The sequence below is a fragment of the Callospermophilus lateralis genome, chromosome 8 (assembly GCF_048772815.1).
Source record: "Callospermophilus lateralis isolate mCalLat2 chromosome 8, mCalLat2.hap1, whole genome shotgun sequence".
NCBI lineage: Eukaryota > Metazoa > Chordata > Mammalia > Rodentia > Sciuridae > Callospermophilus > Callospermophilus lateralis.
Genome location: NC_135312.1, coordinates 10,847,369 through 10,870,757, shown reverse-complemented (window position 1 = coordinate 10,870,757; position 23,389 = coordinate 10,847,369). Strand labels below are relative to the sequence as shown.

The following is a 23,389-nucleotide window of genomic DNA, read 5'->3' as shown; positions in this document are numbered from 1 at the left end:
ACTATTGACATTCTGGACCAGACTGTGGGCGTGGGGGTTGTCCTCTGCATTGTAGGATGTTTTGGCTGCATTTCTGGCATTTATCCACTAGATGTCAGCATCATTTCTCCAATGGTGACAGACAAAACTATCTCTAGGTCTTGCTCTTTATCATAATCCTATGGGGCAAAATTACCCCTGTGGTGAGAACTTTTGCTTTAGAGTAAATATTCTTCTATTTGCTTCTTTGGATCTGAAAAGATAGCTTTACGATTAGGACAAGCATCATCTCTTGTGGAAAGAACATAGGTATTAGAGTCCTAGAGACTTGATCTCTTTTTGTTTACTGTATAGTTGTATAATTTGGGATAAATTATTTCTGTGAGTCTCAGTTCTTTATTCTATAAAATGGGGATTACAATACTTCCTTTCTAGTATTGTTTTAAGAAGTAATACTTAAAAACATGTGTTATAGTGCTTATTAGAGGCCTCAGCATGTTCTAGAAATTGTTAGTATTTAAGGTCCCCTTCCAACCCCCAATCAAGTCTATATGTATGAATACCATCGTGGAGACAGAAATTTGAAAAAAAAATTTTATATGAATAGATTTTTAAAGAGTTATATTATGTCTTCTGGTTATTATTTTAACTGCTATATCTACTAATTTTCAGTAACAGGTTAAAAACATTTGCACTTTTTATGTGGAGAAAAATTGACGTGGGTAGTATTTTTAAAGACTCTTTTCATTTTCTTTTATTGTTATTTTTCCTTCTTGTCCTACTTATTCACAAATCAACAAACGTGTAGAGGATTTAACACAAATGAAACTCTTATATCTTCCATCTATTGTGTAAACCTTTTTTCCCTTCAAGAATGTGACTTTTTATCTGGTGATCATTTTTCCAGCTTCATAGAAGCATAATTAAATAATTAAAATTGTAGACAAAGTATACAACTTGATGATTTGATATGAATATACATTGTATAATTACCAAAATTAAATTATCAACACATCTGTAATCTCAAATAGTTACTGTGTGTGTGTGTGTATGTGTGTGTGTGTGTAGGGGGGATGATGATACTTAAGATTTACTCTTTCAGCAGATTTCAAGTAAATGATATAGTAGATACAGTATTATTCCTTGTTTTTTTTTTTTTTTTTTTAAATGGTGCTGGGGATTGGACCCATGGCCTTGTGCATGTGAAGCAAGCACTCTACCAACTGAGCTATATACCCAGCCCCAGTATTATTCCTTAAAACTGAAAATTTGTGCTCTTTGACCAACATCTCTACCATTTCCTCCATCCCATGGTCCTTGGCAGCCACCATTCTATTTCTGTGGGTTCCATTTTTTTAAAGTTCCACATATAAATGAAATCCTGTAGTATTTGTTTTTCTGTTTCTGGATTATTTCCCTTAGCATAATGTCTTCCAGGTTCATCCATGCTTTTGTAAATGCCAGGGTTTCCTTTTTTAAACCTGCATTCTTTTTTTTTTTTTTTTTTTTTAAGAGAGAGAGAGAGAGAGAGAGAGAGAGAGAGAGAGAGAGAATTTTTTAATATTTATTTTTTAGTTTTCGGCGGACACAATATCTTTGTTTGTATGTGGTGCTGAGGATCGAACCCGGGCAGCACGCATGCCAGGCGAGTGCGCTACCGCTTGAGCCACATCCCCAGCCCTGCATTCTTTTTTTGATACTGGGGATTGAACCCAAGGCCTTGTGCACGCTAGGCAAACACTCTACCACCCAGCGTCCAGGCTGCAGGGTATGGCTAAATTGCTGTATGTGTGTATATGTCTATGTGTAATCACATTTTCTTTATTTGTTCATTTTTTGGCAGGCACTAATGTTGTGTATCTTTTTTTTTTTTTAATAGTTGTTGATAGACCTTTATTTTATTTATTCATAAGTGGCGCTAAGAATCGAACCCAATGCCTCACACATGCCATGCAAGTGCACTTCCACTGAGCCACAGTCCTAGCCCCTGTTTGTGTATCTTGACAATTATGAAAAACACACTAATGAACAGGGGAGTGCAGATATCTCTTTTATATACTGATTTAATTTTCTTTGGGCATATACCCAGAAGTGCTGGATCATATGGTAGTTCTATTTTTAGTTTTTTTTTTTTTTTTTTTTTTTTTTGGCGAAATTCCATCCTAATTTCCATAATTGTGGTACCAATTTTTTAAAGGACTTCTAATGATACTTTTATTTTCGACCAAATACAGAAATAATAGCAGAAAAGCCCTATAGGGCTAGTTGATGTTATCCTCTGTGTCTCTTTGAATCTACTAGTATATTAATAACTAATAATTATAGTATATCTGTAAATTCATAAAAATATATTATTAAAATATGAATAACATAAACACTATAGTAATATATTATGAAGTCATCCACAGGAACCTTATCAGTTAGTTAATATAATTAACCCAATTTTTCAGATGAAAAAACTGAGGTGTACGAATATTTAGTGACTTTCGGGCAGAATCAGTTCACCATCTGGCTCCAGAGTTAATTCTTTTAACCACTATGCTGAATTGAACCTATAATATGAGTCAAATTTACATGCCCATTTGCTTCTCAGTTTGTAGCATTAAAAACTGGTTTTTACCTTATTCTATTTCAAGTCCAAGAGAGTTTCCAATAGTCTAATGAGAAGTTTTGCAAAATTTTTTTGCATGTCTTAAGATTTTATCTTAACTCATGTGAGTGCATTTTTTTTGCCATTTAAAAATCAATTAATGCTTTGATTTATGTCGTTTTTCTACTATTAAAATTTTTGAAGGTATTTTCATTTATGTAAAATGACACAATAGTGATTACACCAGTTATCTACTAATGCATTTGGTTGTAATTTTGTGTGGCATTTCTTAGTATTCTTAAAATCTACATAGTGGATTTAACCAAATTTGCCCTGTATGTTGTTTTTTTATGGCTCAACAGCTAAAAGTTGCCTTTGAATTGTTACTTAGTTGAAAAACCAAAGAAAATTATATGGAATTTCTAATTTTATTGTCCATTAATACAAAATTTTATGGAAATATAGCCCATAATCATTTGCTTACATATTATCTGAGTATTTTTGTGCTATAGCAGCCTAGTTAAATTGTTGGTACCAGAACATCTGCCCTAAAAAGGTAAAATATTTACTCTTTGCCCCTTGACAGAAAAAGTTGACGACCCCTGTTTATTATGTATTATGGTTAATTATTCATTGTATTATTTCCCTTCACTAGACTATAAATTCCATAAATTAAGCAATCTTCATTTTGTTCACTCATGTATCCCAAGTACCAGGAACAGTTGTTGGCTCATATAGCTGCTTAATAAATATTTAAATAGAGTAAGAAGTGCATGAATTTATAAAATGAATGTCTAATTTTCAAAATGATGATAACTCATACTTAAGTATCACACAACCATTTGAAGTACAGGTATTTTGTTCCCATCTAACACCAAGAAGAAACTGACATTACAAGAAAAAGTATTTTACAAGGGTTATATAGCTAAATAAATGGTAGAACTAGAATCTGATCCTAGGTTCTCTAAAAATGACTTTTTATTTTGAGGCAGGATCTTACTAAGTTGCTAAGTTGCTGAACTGGCTGAACTTTTGATTCTCCTTCCTCAGCCTCCCAAGCTATTGGAATTAGAGGTGACTTTTTTGGTGGGGTAGGGTACTGGGGATTGAATTTATGGGCACTTGACCACTGAGCCACTTCCCCAGCCCTGTTTAATATTTTATTTAGAGACAGGGTCTCACTGAGTTGCATAGTCCCTCAGTCTCTGGAGCTGCTGGGATTACAGGCATGTGCCACCCACACCTGGCACAGGTGACTCTTAATGCCTAGCCCATACTGCCTTTTATATAATATACTTAGTTAATTCTGTTATAATGGAACAATTTTGCTTTAGGAGTTTGTGAGTTGTCTTTTTTGATGCTCTGTCTTAAGACCACAATTCCTGCCAAGAACAGGTAATAAAACAGCTTAGATTGGTGCTCCATTTTAGGAATATTAGGTCAGATTTTAGAAAGCAAGTCTAGCAATTATTGGTCAGTAGCATTTCTCCTTTCATTTATCTATCTGTTGTATTGAACCTGATCAGGCTTCCCCTATGGCACTGTACCACGAAGCTACATCCCAGCCCATTTTTCTTTTTTGTATTTTGAAACAGGGTCTTGCTAAATTGGGCTGGCCTTCAATTTGTGATCCCCCTGTTTACACCTTCCAGTTCACTGGGATTAAAGGAGTGTGCCACAACATCTGGCAGATTTCCACATTGAAAATAAATTTTGAAATAGAATTGATACGGTGGAAGGTAGATTATTGGTAATGGAGGGTTTGAGTGTTACTTTGAATTTTAACTTGAAGCAAGTTTCTTCATAATTTGCTTATTTTATTTATTTTTGCATTACAATTCTTAATATACCTTTATACCACAATTTATCATAACTGATTGTATTTAAGGTATGTTGACACCAAATTCACATCTTCATACCTGCATTTTGTATAACATAATTTGTATATTTTAAATATTAGAATTTAATTTGCTACTAAGTGTAAAAAGTTAGAATTATCTTAAATACACATTTTTTTGTTGAATATTAGAATTAAAGAAACTTACGATGTGTGCATTTCTTCATATTTTTATTGATTTGTATTTTTCCTTCAAGTGGGTTTACTTTACTCATATTCTGGTGAGCTAGGTTTCTACATTACACTATTATCATACCATAAATTTTGAAAGTAATATTTATTAAATGAGTAGATGATTTCTTAATTAGTTGTTAAGTATTTGAAACAGTTTTCTCTCTCTCTTTTTTTTTAAATCCCCAAAATTATCTACATGTATTTTGTTCCCATTTAACACCAAGAAGAAACTGACATTAAAAGAAAAATTATCTAGTAATGTTCTAATAGTTCAATATTTTATTTTTGCTTATATCAGTCTCATCTTGATATTAAAATTTAAAAAAAAACTGTAACAAAATGTTTTTTGATTTTTAAATTGCAAAAGTTTAATAGCATAAAGAACATTGAAAAAAATATTTACCACATTCTCCTAATGTAATTCTCATAATATTTACCACATCTTTATAATGTATCTGCCTGTGTTTATTATAAAATAATGGAATTTTAAGTTTGGAAGGGATTGAGTCAGATCCTTTTTAAAGAAACTAAGTGATTTGTGTGTGCATTATTATTATTTTTTTTAATATCAAATCCTTAAGATTGCAAACCATTTGGGAGCTGGAGAGGAAAAAGGAAAAGAAAGGTGGTGTGTGTGGGGTATCTCATGATAATCAGACGTAGAGTAGAGGAAAGGGAGGAAAAGGGGAAACACTGGGGAAAGATATTGGCTAAATTATATTGTTATTTTGTGTGCATGTATGAATTTGTAATGATGAATCCCACTGTTGTATACAACTATAATGCACCCATAAAAAAATGGAAAAAAAAATGCAAACCAACATTTTCCTGGCCTAGTGTACTTTTTAATCTTACCATTATAACTTATTTATTTATGAATTTTCTTTATTTGTATTTTAATATAATCAAATGCAAGATAAATATCTTTATATGAAAAGTAAATGGGAACACATTTGAATATTCTTTATTGGTACATTGTTACATATTTGTATGTATTTATTATGTCTTCTTTTTAACTTTTTATTTAGCTTTCTAAAACCAACTTTTCCAACAACAACGATTTCCGTGCTCTTCTGCAGTCTTTGTATGCTACTTTCAAGGAGTTCAAAATGCATGAACAGATTGAAAATGAGTACATTATCCGTTTGCTTCAACAACGCAGCCAGACCATTTATAATGTACATTCTGACAATAAACTCTCTGAGATGCTTAGCCTCTTTGAAAAGGGACTGAAGAATGTTAAGGTGAGTTGCAAAAATAGGTATATAACTATTAAAATTTATGCCATCTTTTGTTATGTCATTGGCAAAACCTGTTAGCAATTTGTAGTAAATATTATGATGTTAAAGGAAAACTATAGTCTGCCTTTTTAATCATTTGTTAGAGATGGCTATGAAGGCTTTTTCAGTAGGGATAACTGCACTGGGGCTTGCAGTAAGGAAGAGATCTGACTCAACTGCAAATACAAGAATAAGTTGGAATTTATAGCCAGGAAGCAAGGTGAGGGTCAGTAGAGGAAAAATGATCAGGAGGATTCTTGCTATGTCAATTCTACAGGATTTTACTGAAAGCAGGCCAGGGTGGTGGGAGACTGAGGGTAGAGGGATGAGGAATTTGATCAGATACTGAGGTGGTCAGATACCAAGGGTAGAAGAGTTTTGATAAACTGACAAAGCAGGATTTTTACTGAAGGTGTTCTAAATGGGCCAAGGACAGAGTCCAAGGTCAGGTCTAATTGAGAAGAAGGCTCAGAAGAGCTTGGTTAAGTTTCATTAGAGTCTGTCAATTATGACTTTATTACTATTTAATAAAAAATTTAAATGATGTCCCTTACTTAGTTTTAAAATTGTTTTCTTGAGTGAAATATTATAAAATTGTTATATTCTGTTAACATTTGCTAAATTCTTAAAGAAAAGCTATTAACCCAGGCACTGGTGACTCAGGGAAAATTGTTACTTAGAATGAATAAACACTTCAGCTTTGTAAATTTCATTTATTTTAAAATTGAGTTCTGGGGATGTAGTTTAGGATAGTGCTTGGCTAGCATTTGGGAGGTTTTGAGTTTGCTCCCTAATTCCACAAATAACAACAACAAAAACATCAAAACAAAAAAAATTGCCAGCTATAACGTTTATTATATTTGATTTTCCTAATTGTAGGAAACAGGGTGGTTAAATATGATAATGTTGGTTGTAATAATATAAAATTAAAGGCACTGAGGATTGAACCCACTAGTGTTTTACCTTTGAGGTATATCCTCAGCTTTTTTTTTTTTTTTTTTTTTTAATTTTTATTTTTAAATTTTGAAACAGGGTCTCACTAAGTTGCCTAGGCCCTTGTGAAATTGCTGAGGCTCACCTCATACTTACAATCCCCAGCCTCAGCCTCTCCAGGTACTGTAATTATAGGCATGTGACACTATGCCCAGGAAATTAAAGGCATTTTTGAGTATAGTTTAGGATAGTACTTTAGAGAAATTTTCATCTTAATTATATTTATGTATTGAAGGATATTTAAAATTTGATCTTAGTTTATTTCCCTTCTGGTTCAATGAAGCATAGGTTTAAACAACCGTGTGTCCGTCACTTAGATTTTGTTCTAGAAAGACTGTTTTGCAGCAGGGTAGAGGATGGATTGAAGGGAAAGAAGCCTCAAGTAGGAAGAATACTATAAAAAAAAATTTATTCTGATAGTCTCTGAAACGATACTTAGTAGCTACTTATTGGGGGGATGGGAGATTGGGTAGGGTACTGAAGCCTCAAGTAGGAAGAATACTATAAAAAAAAATTTATTCTGATAGTCTCTGAAACGATACTTAGTAGCTACTTATTGGGGGGATGGGTGATTGGGTAGGGTACTGAATAGTAATGAGAGATTTATTTTTCTATTAAATAGTCCTTTATACTTTCTGAATATTATATCATACTCATGTATTATCTAAAGTAATGTCTAGTGGAAATAGAGAAGAGGGAACAGATTTATGTAGGGAATGGGACTGATAGAATGTAGTGATAAGGAACTAGAAAAGATAAAGAGAAGATAAGTGATTATTGAGCCTATCTTTCTAGGGTAGTAGAAGAGGGTTCTATTTGAATTGTTTATATAATCTAAGTGGGCATTTATAGGAGGAAGGTGAGGCCTGGGTGGATTTAATGGGTAAAAGAGAGATCTGGTATAGAAAAACAAATTTAGTAGTTAGAGCAAGTAAGTAGAAATGGAAGCCATGTGGACAAGCTTAAGGAACATGTGTAAAATTCCAAGAAAATATGACATTGAATTAAATATTGGGGAGCAGTTGAATGAATTAGCTCAAGAAAAAGGATGAAATATTCTCGTATTTTTCAGATTTCATTATTTTGTAATTTGAGAGGCCTGATACAGAATAGGTGGATAAGTTACAGGGAGATAGGATCTCAGTTCAGTAGAGGAAGAACTTTTGGTGTTGTCCAAAATTAAAACGATCCGCTTCAAGATGTACTGAGTCTCTTGCCTTTAGAAGTTTTGGTACTAATGTATATGAGCTTCTGTTAGCATAACATAATAGGTATTTTGAATTTTTTTAGTGGAGAATATGTCAGATTACTTTAAAGGGATTCTATAATGATGAAGTCCACCATGTCCTTGTGGACTACTTGTAGATACATTGAAAACCAAACATGAAAATTATGTAACTTCAGAATCAAATTAGTTGGAAGTTTTAAGCAGATACTTGTTATTTTTAGATTTTTAAATGATAATTTTAAAGAGAAATAGGAGATCAATTACATTACTAAAAATTTCAAATCTTTTTATTTGGTGGTGCTGGGGTTTGAACCCAGGACAACGTACATACTAGATAGGTGCTCTTCCATTGAGTTATACTCCTAGGCCTAAGGTCCTGTGATGATCATAAAAGTACAGAGGCTACTGTGCTGTTTATCTGTTTTGTTTTTTGCTTGTTTCTTTGTTTTTTTTTTGAGGTTTTATGTTGAATTAACTTCTTGGGATCAGGTGCAATTTAAATAATGAAGCAGAATTTTTGTTGAAATACAATATTTTTGTTTCCAGAATGAATATGAGCAGTTAAATTATGCAAAACAGCTGAAAGAGAGATTGGAGGCCTTTACAAGAGATTTCCTTCCTCACATGAAAGAGGAGGAAGAGGTAAGTGTAATTTTTTTCCATTGAGATTAGATTTACAGGGCTGGGGATGTGGCTCAAGCGGTAGCTCGCTCGCCTGGCATGCGTGCGGCCTGGGTTCGATCCTCAGCACCACATACAAACAAAGATGTTGTGTCCGCCGAAAACTAAAAAAAAAAAAATAAATATTAAAAATTCTCTCTCTCTCACACCCTCTCTCTCTTAAAAAAAAAAAAGAGATTAGATTTACAAAATTTTAAAAAATATTTTACCATATTTTCTTCAAAATATTACATAGGAAGATATGTCCAGTTGATGGAGAGAAGCCTCCAGCTGATGAGAAGTTTCTAGTTCCTTTGGGAACTATAACCCAAGGGGAAAAAATGCATTTGTTTTAAAATCCTCATGAAGGCTATTGCTTTTACAGAATGTGTTTTCATATGTGCAAATGGCACTGTATTAAGCGTTGATGATTTTTTGTGTCACCTTAATATTTTTGCAGAACATTTAGAGAATTCTGGAATTTTTTGAGTATTTTCTATGTGCTAAGTATAAAGAGTTTTTAGAGTTTTTTGTTTTGTTTTGGTAGTAGACTTTAGTAATTAAATGATAGTCTTAAATTTATCTTCTGCCTAATACACATGTATTACAATATCATTGATTGAACCAGCAGAACATATTCTATTCTTTGTCTAATATGGGATGAATGTCAATATAATATACAAAGAAAGTAATTATTTTTTCAACTACAAACAGTTACTATAGTGATTATCAGTATGGTTTCACCTTATAATCAATTAGCAATAATAATAAAATAATAATAATAAAAACCCACCTACATCTTAAGCCCATTCCAGATCAATTAAATCAGGTGGGAGGCATGGCATGGATCTTTTTTCAAGGTTCCCTAAATCATTATAACATGAAGTCAGTGTCGAAATCACTGAGTTACTAGTGCAGTGCTTTTTAACCTGTGATACCTATTAAAACTAAGTGGAACTAAAAGAAAACCTTGATTCTGTGTCTGAATATTATAATTCTATAAATATATCTATAAATCTCCATGCATAATTAGCAAGAAAACCAATGTACCGAAAAAAAAACAAAACAACAACAACAAAAAAAGAAAACTAAAATAATGATTAGAGGAAACATCTTTAAAGTCCTGAAACATTATTCACTATCTCAAGGTCTCAGTAGTGTTCTGACTTTTATGATTCTAGTATTCAGGGTATCATTCTCATTTGAGGAAGAGACCTTGTTTGAAAACCTTCTTGTCCTAATGTTTTAAAATTATTTAGGGTCTGACTTATTAGCTGACAAAACCATAGAAGGATATTTTAGGGGATATTCCTTTCAGTTTTGGGATAAACTGACTTAGTGATAATAACTAAAATTTTTATCTTATTAAAATATAAAACTGTAATACTACACTTGAGTCAATAATAATTTAAAAGGTGTAGAGTAAAATAAAACCAAATATTTTTTCTAATGAATGAATGTTTTAGGTTTTTCAGCCCATGTTAATGGAATATTTCACCTATGAGGAACTTAAGGACATTAAAAAGAAAGTGATTGCACAGCATTGCTCTCAGAAGGATACCGCAGAACTCCTTAGAGGGCTTAGCCTATGGAATCAAGCTGAAGAGCGACAGAAGTTTTTCAAATATTCTGTGGATGAAAAGTCAGACATAGGTGAGATTCATTTGTTTATTAATTAGTACTGGGGAGCGAACCTAGAGGGGCTTTACTACTGAGCCACATCCCCAGCCCTTTTTATTTATTTATTTTTTTCTCAGCCCTTTTAATTTTTTGAGACAGGGTCTCACTAAGTTGCTTAGGGACTTGCTTAGTTGCTGAGATTGGTCTTGAACTTCTGATCTTTCTGCCTCAGCCTCCTGAGTTGCTGGGATTATGGGCATGAACCATCATGCCCAACTTGAAATTTGTATATTTAAATAAAGAGCAGTTTACTAGTTCAGGGCCACTGGCGTCTTGTTATGAATTGTAGATTTTGTTTGAGGAATGATTTAAGTGAGACTTGCATTGTGGTCAGTTGAAATCATTTATTTCCATTTACAAATGTAATTCTATTTTAGAACTTAGTGTTGGTGATTTTATACACATACACATGCACTCACATACATACACATACATATAGCTATTTGCAATATAGGGTTTCTTGAATGAATTTAGATATACTTTGACCAGTCAGAATTGTTGAGAACTACCATATACAGACCACCTAACTTTTGAGCTCCATTGACTAAAGTGGGTGCTTTTGTCTTTCCTTGTATTTTTTCATTAATTTTCAAAGTCGGTATGTTTATGCACATGGCCCCTGACTTACCATGGTTTAACTTATGATTTTTCAACTCTACAGTGGTACAAAAGCAATTCACGTACCATACTTCAAATTTTGAATTTTCATCTTTTCCCAGGCCAGCTATATGCAGTATGATATTCTTTTGAAATGGTGAGCAGCCTCATTGAGCTCTCAGTCTCATATTTTATTTAAAGAAGTAGGTAAGATTCATGTTGAAACAAAATGATTTTATAAGTTAAGCTATGATTAAACCCATAAAACTTGTAAGCTTTATTCTGAAATGCAGCTTGTGCCTTAGATACCAAGTTAAGACTTGTTGTGTCTAGTTTAATTGTAATTATAACACAGGATTTAAAAGCATCACACTTAGTACATTTAATTTTCCCACTCTTTCAAAGCAAATTATAGCTGCATTAGTTTTAAAATATTTTGCATTTTAAGGTAGCAGTTTAAAGTAATTTGATCATAACATTTCTATATTTAAATTCCTTTATGAAGGCAAATCAGATACAGTATTAAAATTCTTCATAGTACTTTAGTGATAAATCTTTCATATCTTATATTCTTTATTGTAACACCCATTTTCACTTTTCTTTCAGAAAATTGGTACCAAAATAATAGATTATAGGAAATTGTATAGCCATTGACTTACTTTCTGCTAACAAAGATTCCTTATCAATGTGTACCAGGATCAGAAGTAGTTATATTATGTAGTCTGGGCTAGCACATAATTTAAGTAGGTAAAGGCACCTATAGGTTAAATAAGTCAGATTTCACAGACCTTTTATATGAAATACAAAAATCAAAGAGGAAACACAAGGAAGGACTAATAGGAGCCATATGCATGAAAAAAATGTCATGAGATTTGTATGTGTCATTAAAAATGCCTCGGAGATCTCATAATCTGGCTGACTCTACTTGTTGATTTAAAGCGGTATAACCTGTTTGGTTCCTTTTTCAAATGATGCTACTTATGCTACAAAGTGAGTATTGTTTTTTCTGTGACGCCTTTGTAAAAAAAGGAAGTCAATTCTGTGTTCATTTTGTAGCTCCCACTGATGAAGTATGATCTGGGCCATGATAGTTTAACCCTACCGGTTCTTAACAAGTTTAACATCTCCATGTTACCTCTAATACGTGTTGTTTCCATTTCACATCATGCAAGCAGGAAGGATTTAACTTCAGGCACTGGATTTTACTTACAGAAATGTGATTGTAATTTCTCACTGCATTTACTCTTGTGTCCTTTACTGCTAAAGTTTTATCTTTTTTATTTCAGAAGCAGAACTGTCACAGCACTCCACGGGTATAACCCATCTTCCTCCTGAGGTAATGCTGTCAATTTTCAGTTATCTTAATCCTCAAGAATTATGTCGATGCAGTCAAGTCAGCACTAAATGGTCTCAACTGGCAAAAACGGGATCACTTTGGAAACATCTTTACCCTGTTCATTGGGCCAGAGGTAGGTAAATAGGACTTTTAGTTTGTTTAAAAAATATTTCCATTTGTTTTTCTAGATGAATCCTCATGGCTATTAATAATCAAGGCCAGGCAGGAAAACTCAAAGCTTGACCAAAAAGTAGATTTTTGTAGTTAAATGATGTGTTCTCACCATGCATTTTAGAAAAATTAGTTGCTGAAGTATTCATGGGTAAATTATATGTCTTACCATTTCCTTTGAAATAATTAGGAAAAAATAATTGGGAGAGGGAAATGCAAAAAACAGGAGCAAAATGTCAATAATTGTTGAAGATAAGTGATGGGTATATGGGCATTCATTTTTCTACATTTGACTATGTTTGGAGGTTTTTATAATAAAAACTTAAAATTAAATGTATTTGATTTTCAGAGCTTCTTTAAGTAACCAGATTGAGTATTTTTAAAAAACAGACTAAATTTATTCTGTATAATTTAAAGATAAGGCACCATTATCCACTATGGCTGTCTTGGTAGTGGCTGAATCTGTTTTTGTCTTTAACATATCTTTTTTTTTTTTTTTCTTTTTGTAATTGTTAATGCTTTGTTCTCTAAACAATAGATTAATAACTAATTTCATTGTAAGTTAGTTTTACATATGAACAACTAAAAGAAAAATTTCTTTTCATAAGCATATAATGCATTCATGGAACAGATAGAACTAAATATGTATACAATTTTCTGTCGTTAAATTAGAGTAATTTGTTTTAGGTGAGAACTAACCTCTAAATTCACATTAATTTTTTATAGTTTTCTCTGTGTGACTTAGTATGGAAGTATGTATTTTTCATATAAGTTTGTTTGATTTAAATTGTGAGTCTTATTTTTAAAGTTTATTTGTTACAATAACATGTAGCACTTTTTTTTTTTGAGACGAGGATCTCTCTGTGTTGCTCAGACTGGCCTCGAACTCGCAATCCTCCTGCCTCAGCCTGGCTGAGTAGCTGGAATTACAGGCGTGGGCTACCATAACCAACTGGTAGAACTTTAAAAATAATGTGTTGTTAGATACTTAATATTTTTTGTGTGAAGCTATTTGGAGAATTAGGTAGACTTACATGATTCAGATTATTATTATTTTATTTAATTAGTTACACATGGCAGTATAATGATCTTAACATATACATTTGAATCGTAAGGATTATTTTTTATGTGGAATGTGTTTTTAATTAGTTATTGTAGGATAATGACATTGAGCAAAAAGTTAATAAAGGCAAATATGGATATATCAAATACTTTTTTGTTCAGCTTTTTTTATTGAGAATATTTAAGAAAAATATATAATTAGGTATGATTTGATAACAGTGTTATCAAATGTGATAATGCTTTGCTAATTTCCATGAAGTCACCCAAATTCTTTTTTTTTTTTTTTTTTTTTTTGAGAGATAGAGAATTTTTTTTTTAATATTTATTTTTTAGTTTTCGGTGGACACAACATCTTTATTTTTTTATTTTTTTTTTATGTGGTGTTGAGGATCGAACCCAGCGCCCCGCGCATGCCAGGCGAATGCGTTACTGCTTGACCCACACCCCCAGCTCCCAAATCTTTAAATATGCTTCTTTCTGGTTTTAATATATTTATACAAAAGTTCCGATAAAAAATGGCTTTTGTTACTTATGGTGTTTTATGCCCCCCCCCCCTTTCAAGAGGATATTTTGAATGTCTGGGGATAGTTTTGCTTGTTCCATCTTTGGATATTTTATTGGCATCTAGTTAGTAGAGGCCAGAGTGCTGCTAAGTACCCTGCAGTACATATATCAACCCCCCACAACAAAGAATTGCCCAGCTTAAAATGTCAGTGGTGTCTAGATTGAAAAACCCTAAATTCAGATATAAGAGTTTAGTAAATTAACTCTGCATTGTCTCTCACTTTATACAGTTTTATGGTTTGGTTACATTATATTCTCCAGGATCTATAAATTTGTAGTTTTGCTTTACCTTAGTCTTTCCTTTTCATTTGTGTCCCCACCTACTTCTGAATTGCTCACTGATTGCTTACTACAGGGTAGAAAGTTGCGTTTCCTTTCGTTTATTAGCTGTCATCGTAATGGAGCCAGTGTGAAGCCATGGTAGGAGACAAAGGTTAGGTTATTTTCAGTGATTTTTAAAATTGCATGTAAGGCTATTGATAATGTTTTTCATAGCAAAATAATTACCATTAAACTTATTTTTCTAAAGGTAAAATTAAAAAGCTTTTATAGAGAGAGTAGATACATAGCAGATGTATAGCAGACTATGTAAAATTTGTAGTTCTGTTATTGTTTTAGAAATATCAGCTATTAATTAATTAATTAGTTGGACCCATATAGACATAGTTATTTTAAGTATGTTTGAAATTGAAGCTTATGCTTATTTAAGTCTATTTTTCTTACTCACCCATTAAATATTTCTAAAATAATAGATGATTCATTGCCTGAGGCTCTAAACATTTTTTAATGTAGAGATTTTTATTAAAAATAGGTTAATTTTTTTGTGGTGATAGATGATCTGAACTTTCTATGTTCCTCTTATTTATTCATTGAGTAGGTGACTGGTATAGTGGTCCTGCTACTGAACTTGATACTGAGCCTGATGAGGAATGGGTGAAAAGTAGGAAAGATGAAAGTCGTGCTTTTCAGGAGTGGGATGAAGATGCTGATATAGATGAATCTGGTAAGCCATATTTGGAATTAATTATTACATAGTGTTTACTAACAGTATATTTGATAATTATTAAGTGTTCAGAGTCATATGTTTTGTGTTTTCTAAAGAAACTTGTTTTTTAGTCTATTATTTAAAATTTAAAGTTACAGTAAGAATAATAATGTTACTCTATTTGGAGTTCTTTTAAAAAATGCATAGTGTTGTTTCCCATTTTTTAAAATATTCAAATAAAAAAGCCAGAAAAGGATGTCTGTTTTCCATATGGAAATAAAGTACAGTCATTATAGTTTATACAGTCATTTTATAGTTTATAATGTATTTCTTAGGGCAATTTCATTAAGTCTGTTCATCAGCATTTATTGAGTCATCTGTGGCCCAGAGGGGGGAACCATGAAACTGTTGAGTCTGTTTATTCATTTTTAAAGTCATAACACTTGCCTCATAAAGTAATTGTAGAATTAAGAAGTAAGGTCTATGGAAATTCTGGACTGGGGTTGTAGCTCAATGTTAGAGCGCATGCTCGGCATGCATGAGTCACTGCATTCAGTCTCCAGCACTGAAAAAAAAAAAGAAAAGATCCATATGTGATATTTCTTTGTAGGTTGTAAAATGTTATAAAAACTAGTGCACTCATCCAGTAAGCCATATGAGAATCTCAGTTCAAGGGTAAACAAGGGTGTTTCCCTACCCCTAAAGAACTCACATGTAGAGAGTTGAGAATGTATAGTTCTTAATTTGTGATACATAATGAAAGATGCTGCAATAGATGTACAGAGAGATGCTGCTTGGGAGTATAGAAGTAGAAGATGTAAATTCTGTCATAAGTATTATTTTAGATAATTAACTAAAATATTGATGAAATAGTAGAATAACAGATGGGAAGTCGTCTTTTCCTTGGTAAACGTGAAACTGTAGGAAATTTCTATTTATGAAAACTTCCCACTTTAAAAAATAAGTTGACCTGGTAAAAAACTAAATATGTGGAAAATAAGAACAGTAAGTATAGAACTTGTTGTTTCAGCAGCTAAAATAGTTTATTTTTTTGAAATGAAGATGTTACCTTTGGTATAGTTTTGCATCTTGGAAGGTACTTCATAAGGAAGAAATCTATTAATATCAGTTAGATTGGAGGATGCACTTGCCTGTGAGGTATGAATGGGATATCATAGTGAACAAAATGGAGAAAACCCTTGGTTTTGTTGAGCTTAGAATTGGAAAGGGGAAATGGACAAAGTAAAGTAAAGATAAAGTTATACGTCATATGAGAAGGTGACGGATTTTATAGAGAAAAATAAAGAAGGGAAAGTGTGCCTGAAAGAGGGGAAAGGAGTGGCAGTTTTAAAGAGTGATTAATTTAAGTCCCTTGAGAAATTTGAGCAAAGATCTGAAGGAGATGTGGTTTTTTTCACAAGTCACTTCAAGGAAGACTTAATTTATCTTTCCAAGAAAATTAGCTCATAATATCCATGATAAGAATTTTAAAGGCTTTACCAAACTAGTATATTTGTTTCAGTCTTAAACGTAGTAAAAAGATGATCATCTGTTTTTTCCTTCATATCCAAGGGGAAGTTTCAAGGGTGGAGTACTTGCTTTTGCATATGCAAGATTCTGGGTTCCATCCCAACACCAAAAAAAACGTAAAACACTAAGAAATATAAATAAACTTATTTTTTAAAAAAAGGATTAAGCCTTCCTGAGGTAACAAACCTATTCGTTCATTAGTGGATTTACCACTAAACTGTGGCTGCATGCAGAGGTGCACACCTCTAGTTCTAGCACTCAAAAGGCTGAGAGGGAATGGTCTCTTGAGTTCAGAAGTTCAAGATCAATCTGTGCAACATAATGAGAACCTATTTCAAAAACAAAACGATCTAAACTGAGGATCTACCCATCTACTTCAGTGCCTTTTCAATTTAAGTGTTATACTAGTCATGCAGAGAAGCTATTTTTACTCATGGAATGTTTACTACTTTTTTACTTTTTGAGCTTTTCCAGTAAACAGTACATAAAAAAGAATGGCTTGAGAGTAAAGTTGTAGTAGAATAAATAGGGTTCACTAAAGTAATCTTTATTTCTACATTTTACATATATGTCTGCTAAAGGAGAGATTTAAGATAACCTACATAAAATCATTAGTAGTAAGTTCAGTATTTTCTGAATTATGTTCCTTTTGTTTACTGTACTTCATTTATTTTAAGTAAGTTTTGTTATTTTTAAAAACTTATTTATTTTTATTCTAATTAATTATACATGATAGCAGAATGCATTTCATTTCCTTGTACACAAATGGAGCACAACTTTTCATTTCTCTAGTTGTACACAATATAGAATCGCACCTATGTGCAATCATACATGGACCTGGGGTAATGATGTCCTTCTCATTCCTCCATCTTTTCTACTCCCATACTCCCTCCCCTTCCTTCCCTCCCCTTTGCTCAATCCAAAGTTACTCCATTCTTCTCATGCCCCCTCTCCACATTATGGATCAGCATCCACTTATCAGAACAATTCAGCCTTTGGTTTTTTGAGATTGGCTTACTTTGCTTAGCATGATATTCTCCAACTCCATCCATTTATCTGCAAATGCCATAATTTTATTCTCTTTTAATGCTGAGTATAAATCTTGTTATTTTAAACTGTTTCATGTTTTGGAAACAGTCCAGCTAGGTTTTCAGGCATAATAATAATAGGATCCTGAGAGGCTTTAAAATTGTTAGCTTATTCTTTTTATTGTAATAAATATGTTTTTCTTTATGTCAAAGAATTGGAGTTGGAGGTTTTTGTTGTGGTTGGTGTTATAGTCATGTAACCTGTTGTAAACACCCAAGATTTTCAGAAGTTATTAAGAAAAATGCAAAAGCCATGTTTATATTCAACTATTTAATGATTCTCAGGTACCTTCCTTTGCTTGATTCATAGATGTTCAGGCTAATTGTGTTCAGTTTCAAATTTCTTTTAGCTCTCTGTTCTTTTTACTAAGGTAGATAACTGATGGTGCTGTTTACTGTAGGCCATTTTTTTTTGATATCATATATTCTAATCTTTTGGAGAGCTTTTATTGTTTCAATATTCAGAATTCTTTTCAAAAGTTTTGTCATTGCTTAGAAATGGAATTGTTTATAGAAGAGAGTTTAAGGACAGCACAAAATATTTTATACTTAATGATTTGGTAAGTCCTTAAACAGCCTTATTATAAAATTGGTATTGAGTTCTGATTTTTGATCCATTTTGCAGAAGAGTCTGCAGAAGAATCGATTGCTATCAGCATTGCACAGATGGAAAAACGTTTACTCCATGGCTTAATTCATAATGTTCTTCCATATGTTGGTACTTCCGTAAAAACTTTAGTATTAGCATACAGTTCTGCAGTTTCCAGCAAAATGGTATGTATAAATTAGCATTAGTTTAGATATTAATAAAAGTAGTGATAGAACTTAGTTTGCTTATTCCTGAGTTTAAGGGGAGAAAAATATTGTCTTCCCAGGCTTTAATATTATTTCAGTTCTTACAACGATCTTTGAAGTGTGAATATCTTTACCTACATGTTATATATAAGGTAACTGAGACTAGGAAAGGATTAAATATTTTATTTTGTTTTATAGCTGTTAAGCAATGAAACAATTTTATGATTCTCTGTAATATGTAAGGTATGGTGAGAAGGGCCAAATGAAAGTCATTGTTGTTATTAAAGTGTGTCTGTGACTTTCCTACATCAGAATCTCCTTGGGTATTTCTTAAAAATGTAAATTTTATGGGTTAGTCTTATAGCTTCTAAAATAGATTCTCAGAGATTTGAACCCAGAATGTTATTTGTAATGCATTGTTCAAGTAATGTTTTTTTACATGCACATAAATTTGAAAACCACTGGATTATATTTATTAACAATAATCTGTTGCTTATCTAACTAAAGATGTACAAATTTTCAAAGTGATGTTTTTCCTTTTAGGTTAGGCAGATTTTAGAACTTTGTCCTAACTTGGAGCATCTGGATCTTACCCAAACTGACATTTCAGATTCTGCATTTGACAGGTGAGTTTTAAAAAAATATTTAAATATAATTAATTCTGACTAACTATGAATTGGTAGAATTGTTGTGTAATTTTTCATTTATTTAGTTGTAGTTTAATTATACTACTATTTTTTACTATCGTATATGACTATAACTTGATAGCACCCTCCAGTTTTTTACTTCTTGTCCATAGGTCCTACCTGATCCAAACTTCTGTATCATCTTGCCATCTCTATAATTGAGTATTTTGTATAGGCCTTTGAGCTACTGTGTAGTGTGGCATTATGTTTTTAAGATTTCTGTTGAGCTATTAAGTGCCATTTGGCAAAGCTCCATTTTAATTCTTAGAGGTTTTCTGGTGCTGTACTACTTTTTTCTGTCTTCACTCTTTACAGATATACTTCCTTGGATAGCATGGATAAATTTCCCCTTTATTCTAGATTGCCCTTTCTCTCCCATCCTAGCATTTTCTATTTCAAAGGAACAGATAAACTCTTCTCTTTCCAAGGCTAATGATTATCAATTTCTAGAGCTTATTTCTTCTGTATCTTCTTTCATTAATCATTGATTATTCTTTCTTTTGTGTGTATGTTTTACTTTTAGAATATTAAACATAAGTTCTTCCCATCTTTGTCCTTCTTCCATTCTACCCTTCCGTTAGGCTAGCAATACTATTAGTTCCTAATTATTCTTATTTTTTTTTTGTATCCCTAACACCAAAAATAATGCCTGATAATTGTTATTGTGTTTGCATAATTACAGTAGATTTAAAATTTTTCTTTTAATAATCTTTCTAGAAACATGTATTCACATGATTTTGAAGAAATTAGCAACATCCATTAATTGTCTTGTAACTTCTTAATTACAGTTGGTCTTGGCTTGGTTGTTGCCAGAGTCTTAGGCATCTTGATCTGTCTGGATGTGAGAAAATCACAGATGTGGCTCTAGAGAAGATTTCCAGAGCTCTTGGAATTCTGACATCTCATCAAAGTGGCTTTTTGAAAACTTCTGCAAGCAAAATTACTTCAACTACATGGAAAAATAAAGACATTACCATGCAGTCCACCAAGCGGTATGCCTGTTTGCAAAGTTTAACTGACAAAGGCATTGGAGAAGAAATAGATAACGAACACACCTGGACTAAAACTGTTTCTTCTGAAAGTTTCTCTTCTCCTTATGTGTGGATGTTAGATGCTGAAGATTTGGCTGATATTGAAGATGCTGTAGAATGGAGACATAGAAATGTTGAAAGTCTCTGTGTAATGGAAACAGCATCCAACTTTGGTTGTTCTTCAACTGCTTGTTACAGTAAGGATATTGTTGGACTAAGGACTAGTGTCTGTTGGCAGCAGCATTGTGCTTCTCCAGCTTTTGCGTATTGTGGTCATTCATTCTGTTGCACAGGAACAGCCCTAAGAACTATGTCAGCACTCCCAGAGTCTTCTGCAATGTGTAGAAAATCATCAAGGACTACATTGCCTAGGGAAAAGGACATAATTTACTTTGGGAGTGAAAAACCTGATCAAGAGACTGGCCGTGTACTTTTGTTTCTCAGTCTTTCTGGATGTTATCAGATCACAGACCATGGTCTCAGGTGAGTAATAAATTCCAGAGTAATGGACATGTTCTTAGTCTCAAATGACTTATTTAAAGCAACAGGTTTAACCAATGCCTGACTTACTTCAGAAAGGTAGAATAGTATGACTTGATACCATCATGAACTTTTTCAGCCAGTTCAAACCCTTTGTGATATAGAAAAATATAAATTTAAAAGTTTAATAAATACTTTGTAAATGGGTACTTACATTTTTAAAGGTATTTTAGTGGATCAATAAGATAGTTTATAGATAGTATAACAGAAAATATGTATACCATATTTTGTTGGTGTGTATTATTTGTGTATATTATGATTTTATATAGAAGATGTGAAAAATAAAGAATGTCTGTGGAAGTAATTTAGTTATACAGCAGCTGAAGTGTATCCAAAACCCAAAGCATTTCAGAGGTAGGCTGTAGGTTAATTGTGTAATAATAGTTTAGAATTTTTTATTTTAATTATGGTCTGCTTATTGCTTTCTTAAGACATAAAAGTAGCATGTGAGAGAAGTTCTACATTTTCTTTGTTCTGTAACCATCATCTTTTAGCAGATTAAACCGAACCACTTTTTTTCCTCCTAGAGGAAAAAAGAGGTAGATGTGAAACATTCATTAACCCTTCTTCTGAATGTTTTATGGGACCCACTTGGAACTCTGTTGGTCATTAGTACTCTTATCCATAGTGTTGAAGACAGTTCATGGTTCACTGGCTTTGGACCCAGACGGACTTGGTGTTGATTGGTTGTGTTTTTCTGTATAGCTAGCATAGCTGTGAGGCTTACATAGGTGAATAATTGTAACATAGAGATGCAGAGAGGCAGGATACATTTTCAGTAAGCAGTAACTGCTATGTAATAATTGTTTGATCTTTGACATGAGCCTTTGGGAAACTGATTATGTATTTCTCTTCAGGAGAGAGATGTTCACATATTTCAGATATGAACAATTTACTTAGCACAAACCTAATACTCCCTAGCATCAAAAAATATACTTAAGGTCAAGCATGGTGGCACATGCCTGTAATCCCAGGGGCTCCAGAGGCAGGAGGATCGAGAGTTCAAAGCCAGCTTCAGCAGTCTAGCAAGGCCCTAAGAAACTCAGTGAGACCTATCTCTAAATAAAATACAGTAAAGGGCTGGAGATGTGGCTCAGTGGTTGAATGCCTCAGGGTTCAATTCCTAGTATTAAAAAAAAAAAAAAAGTCAAATTGTTTTTCTTCCTGAGGATTTTCATGAGTTTGATGAGGATTTTTGCTTTTAAGATAGTCTGCACTCTTGGGTTCAGATTCTCTTTTTAATTACCTTAAAGCGCTCCTTTGAAATTATTTAGGCATTTACTGAGTGCCTGCTCTTTCCCTGTTCTAATTGCTAGGGATCCAGAATAAAGGAGACAAATTTCCTGCCTCAATGAAGTTTATAGTCTAATGGTAGAAATAGATAGTAAACATAAAATAGATAAAATATTCTAAAGAAAAATAATATAGGATTACAGGATAGAGAATACAGAATGCTACTCCATTGTTTTATGAAGCAGAGAAACTTTTGGGAAAAAAAACATCTTTTGAGTAAAGATCTAGATAAAGTTAGTGTATTTTGTATACATTTAATGGGAAGAGTCTAAGGAAATAAAATACAGATTTAGAGTTTACCTCTTTTTGTATTCACTATATTAGATTAAAAAATGTTTCAATTAACCACTTATAGTAATATAGTACTAAGTACAACTGGTTTCTCTAGTTTGAGAAAAAATACAAGTAATGGAAGCATACATCTAAACTTTTGGGAACAGAAACATTGAGGTATACTAATTAGGAACGGTCACTTTATCTCTTTGCATTAGTCACTGAGTTTTATTCAGGGATAAGTAGAATGAGTTGTGGCAAGTTTATTTGGTGTTTGCTAAAAGCATAACTGTAAAAGTGTAGGTTGACAATCAAGGTTTTAAATTAGAATGAAGTCAGAATTGCATGTGGTCTTAATATTCTATTTTGTGATTTTCATTAGGAATGGAATAAATCTTGAATTTTGATAAGAAAGTAGTCTCTTTTCTGAATTCTTAACCTTCTTTTTGAACCCTCTTAGAGTGGAATCATATACTTGTTCATTTTTAGTCTGGCTTATTTCACTTAGCATGTTTCAAGGTTCCATTCATATTATACCATGTGTCATGGCTTTTATTCTTTTTTTTTGTAATTAAATAATATTCCTGTATTTTTTATTGTGTTTTGTTTATCCATTCATCTGTTTGTGGATACTAGTTTCTCCTCCTACCTTTTGGCTATTATGAGTAGTGTTGCTGTAAACACTAGCATGCAAATGTTTGAGTCATTGTTTTAATTTTATTCAGCAATCTTTTGTAGTTTTCAGTGTACAAATCCATGGTGATTTTTATTCCTAATTATTTTATATTTTTTGATACTGTTGTAAATGGAATTGTTTTCTTAATTTCCTTTCCATATTGTTCATTGCTAGTATATAGAAATAAAACTGATTTTTGTGTGTTGAATTTATATCCTCTTATTTTGCTGAATTTATTCATTACCTCCAACTTTTTTAATGAATTCTTTGGGGTTTTCAAA

At 32.5% G+C, this 23,389-nt stretch overlaps 1 protein-coding gene across 1 annotated transcript in view; it reads left to right on the top strand.

Moving 5' to 3' along the window:
• The window catches only part of Fbxl5 (F-box and leucine rich repeat protein 5), a 43,271-nt gene that overhangs the window by 4,968 nt on the left and 14,914 nt on the right, over positions 1 to 23,389 (top strand). Inside the window, exons 2-9 of the mRNA XM_076863978.2 lie at positions 5,669 to 5,884; positions 8,688 to 8,783; positions 10,268 to 10,454; positions 12,365 to 12,547; positions 15,089 to 15,214; positions 18,440 to 18,588; positions 19,153 to 19,235; positions 20,084 to 20,809. Of these exons, the coding sequence (XP_076720093.2) occupies positions 5,669 to 5,884; positions 8,688 to 8,783; positions 10,268 to 10,454; positions 12,365 to 12,547; positions 15,089 to 15,214; positions 18,440 to 18,588; positions 19,153 to 19,235; positions 20,084 to 20,809 (1,766 nt within the window). The remainder of the gene's footprint in view (positions 1 to 5,668; positions 5,885 to 8,687; positions 8,784 to 10,267; positions 10,455 to 12,364; positions 12,548 to 15,088; positions 15,215 to 18,439; positions 18,589 to 19,152; positions 19,236 to 20,083; positions 20,810 to 23,389) is intronic.